The following is a 7,815-nucleotide window of genomic DNA, read 5'->3' as shown; positions in this document are numbered from 1 at the left end:
TGTAACAATATTTATTCTTTTGGTCTTATTTATTGGATAATATTTTTTGAAAATATTTTTAAATCACATTGTAGAGAATACTTTTCTAAGATGATAACAAATTTTTGATGAAAATTTTTGATGAAAAAAAAATTGTTATAAATTTTTAAGTTTTTGTATGCGTAATAAGATTTTTTTTATTGTTTTGAAAAATGAACTCAAAACTCTCGGAAGTTAAATTTGATATTATTGAACTTAAAAAGGTTTCTGGTATAACTTTTTACGCTGATCAAGATTCTTTTTTCAAAATTAAATTTGCTATTTAGGAAAAAAAGTTAAGTGAGTAAAAAATGGAGAAGGAGAATTGTGGGGTTGAATGAAATATGCTAATAATAAGTGAAATAATAGATCACTTCTTAATTGTGACTTTTTTTTCATTAAATCTCAAGTGACCAATAAATCTCCAACTATGAATTTTTTGGATTGAAAAAACTTTTCAATGAAATTTTTCGAAGTTTAAATGAATGACTATTACTGACTGCTTTTATTAAATGGTTCTTATGAATGAATGAAATACACTAGTTACTCTCTTGTTAAATGTGGTTTTTGTTAATTAATTAAGTCTCAAGTGACCAAGCTATCATATGTCACACAGCATCAGCTCCAAAGTCATCTCAAAAGTCACCCTGTCTGCAAACAATCTTCAATGTTGTAGTAACTCTGGCTATTCATAAGGAAATTTAAAAAGAGGTTGAAAAACAACTGTAATCAGCCGAATCACTTGCAGCAGCTTTGCAACAAATAATTTGTATCCAACACGTTTCGTATCCAACTCAAAAAAAAAGAAAAAATGTTGATGTGTCAAAATTTGAAGGGTAGTGTCTTTACAAACCTGAAATACTTGAAAGGTTGAAAGATGCTGAGAGCAAAAAAGCAGCAAAGCAAGCTAAAAAACAACATAAGCTTAGCTCTAATTTGGGAACAGCAAATAAACCAAACAACAACTCCAACAAAAATATTAGCTGCAAACCAATTTAAGTGTAAAAAATGCCAAAAAGTTTTAGGCAAAGCTTCCAGAAGTCAAAATATGGAATGGTACCAGTGTTAAAATTGCCAAACATGCATACCAAAGTTATATGTGAAAGGGGCTGAGGGGGCAACTCAACCTCTAGTACCTCTAAATGACTCAACATTATCACAAGAATAAAAAAAGTTTATTTTATTTGATTGATTTTTTAATTGTTATTATTGATTGCTTTTTGTTTTTTTAATAAAGTGTTGTTTTAATCACACTTATTTGCGTATTTCATTCTCCCTGAATGTCAGTGTAGAATGGAATAAATTTTTTTTTAATCAAATTAAGTTTCATAAAAAACTAAAAAAAAAATTATTTGGTTTTTATTTATTTAAATACAGCTCAATATTCTCTGCAACTTTTAAAATTAAAAATCTTTTTTCCGTAAATAATAAATAATTAAAATCCTTAAGTATTTCATTTGACCCCATTTTACTTTATTTCTTGTGTATAAAAAGTAATTTCTTGAATCTCAATTATACTAATACCGACCTTTCTAATATTGACAGACAAATAATAATTGTTTGGGTTAGAAGATGTCAATTGCTATTTGTGCTAATTTTAGAAATCTTATGATCGTATTATAAGAGAACCATAAAAAAAGCTTTTAGGGACTGCATCAAAATTTTAATGATTTTTTTTCTTGTTTGTTATGGGACACCCTATTGTTTAGTCAATTATGATTTATTGCCCAACCAAATAGTCTTCTTTTATTTTTAGTTAACTCAAAATTTATTTATATCTGTGTGTATTTTTATAGTTTTATTTATTTTTAAACATTTGAACATGTGTTTTTATATTCCTGTGCTTGTGAATTTTTAATGAGCTTAACTACTTTCAATTTTTGACATTAAACTTTATTATTTGTTTATTTAGGCTAGGAGATTTGTATTCACAGCTACAGAAACCTGAAGTTATAAAATAACATTCTTTTTTATTTTTTATCAAAATATGAGGACAATTTTTGTTTTGTTTATATATTTTCTGTGTGAATAATTTCAGAATTTTTAAATAATTATATATGCTTTAAAAATGTAAAATAATATTAAAAAATTTTGTAAATCTTTTTAACTATATTTTATCCTTTGGTATTTCTTCTTTATTCTTTTAGTAAACTTCTACTTTTAGAATCAAGTTTGTAAAATAATTTTTTTTTTGAATTTAAATTTTATTTGGTTGTGAATATAATTTTTTGTAAAAATTACATGATTTTTCTTTTTTTTTTTAGTTTGATAAATGGTGTGTATATGTATCTATACACCGTTTATCAAGTAGTCTAAGCAAACTTTATGAGATAGCTAAAATTCAATATTGTGTGTTTTTTTAGATAATTTCATTATTTGCTTTGAAAACTTTGTTAGTTTTTTGTCATTTATATCAAAGTATATATATATATATATATATATATATATATATATATATATATATATATATATATATATATATATATATATATATATATATATATGTAGTTTTATTAAGCCTAATATAATATATAGTGCTTTTTTATTTGTAAAAAAAAGGTGCTAGAACTCTATTTCTAGCATATGTCAAAAATTGGTTTAGAAAAATATCTATCAAATTTTAAATTTAATTTTATATATTGGACATAAATGATTTTTTGGAGCATTTAAAAATGCTAATATAAATAATAAAGACTAATAAAAACATTCTGAATGTTTTTATTTTTATTTTTTAACTGTAAAATATGTGCAGAGTGTTGCTACATCAACTATCTTATAGCCTGTTGCTACATCAACTATCTTATAGCCTGCCGCTATTTTTTATATAGCATTTTGTAAAATGATTTGTTCATAATTTTAGAAAATCATTATTATTCATTAAGAATCTTTTAAACAAAATAAATTTAGTTTTTTTTATTTTATTTTCTTTTGAGTTTTTTAACAACCTATGTTAATTAGTTTTAGTATTTATACTTTATTGTATATAAGTGTATATAATATAAATTTTTTAATATATTTTTTAAATTTGAGGAATATTTTTTAATGGTTTTTGCAATATCAAGACATGGTTGTTGAAATTGATAAATTGATTGAAGAAGTACTTAACTTAAATATGGTAGCTTATTTTATGTAGATTTTAATTTACTTTTTGGAATATCATTTTTAATCATTTTATTCATTGTCATAGTATGTATTTATTTAGTTGCTTACACATTGTTTCTAATCCGGCTATCATGGTATCTTACATAATGACATTATTTCTAATCAGGCTATCAGGGTATATTACATAACAACAACAACATTTCTAATCAGGCTATCAGGGTATCTTACATAATGCCATCATTTTTAAATCAGGCTATCAAGGTATCTTACAGAATAAAAAGATTTCTAATCAGGTTATCAGGGCAATACAAAGAAAAAATAGTAAGAAATACTGCATGATTGAAAAAGGGTTTTTGAAAAAACCTTTTATTTACAAAATAATTGAAGACTCAAATCTCAGGTTTAAAAATAATAGTTACATTTTAAAATTAATAAAATGTAAAATTTTATTGGTTTTATGTAAAAAATAAAATCAGAAAAAATAAAATTCAAATGATTTTTGATTAATATTTTTATAAGTAGTTAATGTGGGTACTTTAAATTGCAACCATAAAAAAAACTGAAATTTGAAGTTCCTGTATTAGAACAGGAACTAAAATCATGGAAAAATATTTAAGATAAAAGTTAAAATTAAAAAAATTAGAAAAAAAAGTTTTTTAAATTATTTATCAAAACAAATGACTATATTTTTAACTAGTTAAATATGGTTAAATTAGTTTTCTCCAGCATTTAATTTTGTAAATTGTTTTTTTGTAAGTATTTTTATTCTGAATATGTTCAGTTTTTATTTATTTTCCTTCATCAAACAGATGTATAGGAGTGGTAAATTTACAAATTTTTGATCCTGCGTATGGTTTTAAGATATGAAACTTTTAACAGAGTACCAAAAGAGGTAATGGGGTGGGCTTTGAGGTATTTGATCGTTGAAGAATGGTTGATAAGTTATCATGGCTATGTTGTAAATGTCACAAAAACAATCAAAATAAAACATAGTGATAGTTTTATAATAAAATTTGGTTCATGGGTTCTGTGCTCAGTTCTTTGCTTTTTGTTATAGTTTTACAGTCTTTCACTAAAGAGTTCATTATTGGTTTACCAAGAGTGTTGTTGGTTGAGAAAGTTCATTATTGGTTGTTCATTATTGAGTGTTGGTTAGTTGACCAAGTTCATTATTTACCTATTCTGTGGAACCTATTCTATGCTAGCAATTTATGCTTGATTGCAGAGACAGAAAAAAAAAAAAAAATAAAACACTGAGATAGTGTTTCATGTTTTTTCTTTGAAGAGGAAATTGATTGAGTTTTTTATCTTCCATTTCTCTGACTCGTATTTTAAGCATCACTCATTATACTGTCATTATAACTAGCTGTTTGCTCAAATGCCATGCATAGTTCTGCATGCCTAATATTGTTGACCTTTGAATATTTTTCATTGAGTTATTCAGATACTGTTAAATTTCAGTGTTGAAAAAGAATGAACACAAATAGGCTAGAATAATATGAATAAACAATGTAAAGCCGAAAATGAGCACAAAACAAACACTGAGAAGTTGCCATGTGGAGTGTGTAGAAAAAACCCTAAAGCAAACTCTTTATTTGTACAGTTTATAGGCAATTGGTTTACATGATATGTAATCAAGGTGCTCTTAATAATATTAGTTTTGAATATTTAAAAAGAGGTTGGAAAACTAGTGTTGAAAAATAGGGTATGTTAATAGTGACCGGGGTTGATATTTATCTGGGGCCAGGGCTGGGACCGGCTTTTTGTCCAGGGCTGCATAAGCACTTATACATCCTAAAGTATATATTTTTAGTTCAAAACTCATGTTATATTTTGTATATATATGCATATATAAACATTATGATCAACATGATCATCATCATTGTTATCATCATGAAGATGATGATGATCATCAGCATAAAGATGATGATCATCATCATTATAAAGATGATGATGATCATTATTATCATTATCATCATCATGGTAATATCTCATGATAGATAATAGGTATCTATAATAAATTATGATGATCATTATCATCATCATCATCATCATCATCATCATCATCATCATCAGGCTTTAACATTCCTCTTTCATGCTGTTTCATGCAATATAACACAATCTAGAGCATTTTTTTTTTTAGCTAAAGCTCATTCATACAATATGTAAGGCACTCTATTCAAGTTTTCTTACTTCTACTACTACCATTTTCTACTGAAGCTGCTACCTCTCTACATGCTGATACCTAATTTACTTTAATCTTTTCTAACAAGTGTTGTTTAATACAACACTTTTTCTAATCTGTTTAAGATTATGCCTCCTTTACTTGTCTTGCTAGAGTCACACCACATCCATCTGATCATCTTCTCTTTTGGCAAATACTACACTATACAAATACTAAAGTTTATGTAACAATGAAAGGATATTATATGCCAGCATCTAAATAAATAGCAAACATATATGTTTATATCCATAATATGTATGCATAAAGTGCATCTTGGAGCTATTATTCCTTCTGGAATAAAAGTTTGGAAGCTTTTATTACATCTCTTCAATTTCAAGTCAAGCCTCGTTCTACTCCACATTTTTCACCATCTTGAGCAGTTGCTTTATTAAACATTCTTTTTTTTTTATCTTTTTTATAAGAACATATCTCTTAAAAACAAATGTTCTTTTATTATTGCAAGAAGCCAATGTAAAAAAATCATGTCTGATGTGAAGTTCTGTTATTCTTAGTATACTAAATCTTGTATCTTATCTCAGATGTTAGGTTCTAGAGACTTTTGGTTAGTCTTCAACAGTGTCATTAACTAAAGTAAGTCTAACATATAATCTCTAATTCTTCCCAGAGTAAAGCAGAGTTATTTGCAAAGAAATCTTACTCTTATTTGACTCTTGAATATAATGGCCATACTCTTCCTGACAGTTAAACAGACTAACCGATTGTTAAAAATCAAAATCACTTTGGCTTTCAATGCTAAAGTTAATTCTCAATTAAACACTTTTGCAGTTTGTGGTCCAGAATAGATTTCTATTATAGTCTTAAAAAAGTGTTCTCCAACTCTCTTCAATTTTTGCTAAACTATTAAAAAAAGCTAAATAAGTGGTTCCAATTTTTCAAAGTTCTAGAAAGCACTTTGACCTCTCCAACTATCCTACAGTTAGTCTTCACTCTGTTATTAGTTTCTTTGTATAAAGGCTTTGAGGTTATTAAATTATTTCTTTCTAACTGCAGTAGTAAAGTTATTCTTGAAGGCCTACCCTCTTCTTTATTTCATGTAACTTTAAGGGTACCACAAGGTTCTATCTTTGCTCCTGCACTGTTTCTTATCTGCAATAACGATCTTCATGAAATCTAAAGTGGCTCTATTTGCTGACGACTCAACTTTATATTCTTGTCTTGACTAAAAATCTTTACTTAATTGCTTAGAACAAGCAGTCGTTTTTAAATCTGACCTCTTTCTGTAACAGCTTAAGGCTTGCAGTGGCTTATGGATGTAACTTCTGGACTTAAAATCGACAATTTTTGTTGGCATTCCTATATTGGCAAATAACAACTGTTTTACTCTCAGGCAAAGTCTAAAAGCACATTGTAAATATAATTAGACCTGCTTTATCTACCAAGCTTAAGCGACTCTCCCATTGTTGTAAGGTTGTATTTCTTTCTTTTTTCTACAATTACAATCATGGTCAATGCTCAAACAAGCTATCATCTCTGTAACAATAAACCAAAGCTCATTTTTGCTTGGCTTTTTATTCAACAAGTTGCATCATTTTACTGTATCTGTCCCTTCATGCCAAAAAAACTTTTATTAATCCAGTTTTTTTCCTTGAACATTAAAAAAATTTATAACTCTTACCCATCTTTATGTTTTCCTTTTTTATGCAACTTACAACTTTTTAAGTCTTCAGTTATTTGTTTCCGAGTATTTTAACTTATTCTCTATTATAAAATAACTCATAACTTAATAGTGGTTGCTTGCAATCTTGTTGAAAATAAATTAGAGTTTAAAAATATATAAATGCGTGCCAGTATTTAATAAATAGTAAATATAAGTATAAAATTATAGTATATTAAGTATTATAAATTTTTTTCTTGCCTTGGCTATCAATCCCTGCTAAATCTTGCAATCTTGCCAGAGCCGGGTGTGCATAAAGTCTCATTTTTAGCTAGGCCCCCAAACACTTACTATATGTTAACAGTTCTTGTTATCTTATAAATACAATTAGCTGGTGGATCAGAAGAGGCACCAAAAGCAAGAATAAAGTGTGCCTGTTCCAAATTCAAAAAAAGCAATGGTTTTAGACAGAGATTGGGAATAGTGAGGGTATCTGCATTAGAGATAGTTAGGGTGGTTGGGCAATGTAAAGCGTAAAAATGTAAATGATTGAGTATCTGCATGATAGATAGCGGTTTCAGAGAAAAATTAAAATAAAGGAAAACTTGTATAAAATGAGTTACGAGTGGCATATGTACAGGTGGGACAAAGAAAAGAGTGGAGATAATAATTTAAAAGAGTGTAGATAATAATTAAGACAGTAGTATTAGTATAAAAATTAGAATATTGAAATTTTTACTTTTAATCAAGATATAGCAATAAAAAAATATGATGAATTTAGTAAAGTTGTATTATTAGGTTGATACTAGTGACTATTGCTGTATGTATCATTGTATTAAAATGTTGACTATTTACT

The 7,815-nt window shown here is 26.9% G+C and overlaps 2 protein-coding genes across 5 annotated transcripts in view; both read left to right on the top strand.

Annotated features, from left to right (window-relative positions):
• The window catches only part of LOC100207014 (centrosomal protein of 78 kDa), a 45,556-nt gene extending 43,301 nt beyond the window's left edge, over positions 1-2,255 (top strand). For both annotated transcript variants that reach the window (XM_065801107.1, XM_065801106.1), the window contains one exon: positions 1,931-2,255. In XM_065801107.1, the coding sequence (XP_065657179.1) occupies positions 1,931-1,979 (49 nt within the window). In that variant the 3' untranslated portion in view covers positions 1,980-2,255. The remainder of the gene's footprint in view (positions 1-1,930) is intronic.
• A 744-nt stretch (positions 2,256-2,999) lies between these two features.
• Positions 3,000-7,815, top strand: part of LOC105847190 (coiled-coil domain-containing protein 152) — a 29,411-nt gene continuing 24,595 nt past the window's right edge. For 2 of the 3 annotated variants that reach the window (XR_010639568.1, XM_065801102.1), the window contains exon 1: positions 3,000-3,133. Coding sequence is in view for 2 of the 3 variants with exons in the window: in XM_065801102.1 (XP_065657174.1) it covers positions 3,083-3,133 (51 nt within the window). In the remaining variant the exon portion in view is untranslated. The remainder of the gene's footprint in view (positions 3,134-7,815) is intronic. The other variant, XM_065801103.1, reaches the window with a different exon arrangement.

Source organism: Hydra vulgaris, chromosome 07, assembly GCF_038396675.1.
Source record: "Hydra vulgaris chromosome 07, alternate assembly HydraT2T_AEP".
NCBI lineage: Eukaryota > Metazoa > Cnidaria > Hydrozoa > Anthoathecata > Hydridae > Hydra > Hydra vulgaris.
Note: the sequence above shows the minus strand (reverse complement) of the source record. Positions and strands in the feature narration are given on the sequence as shown.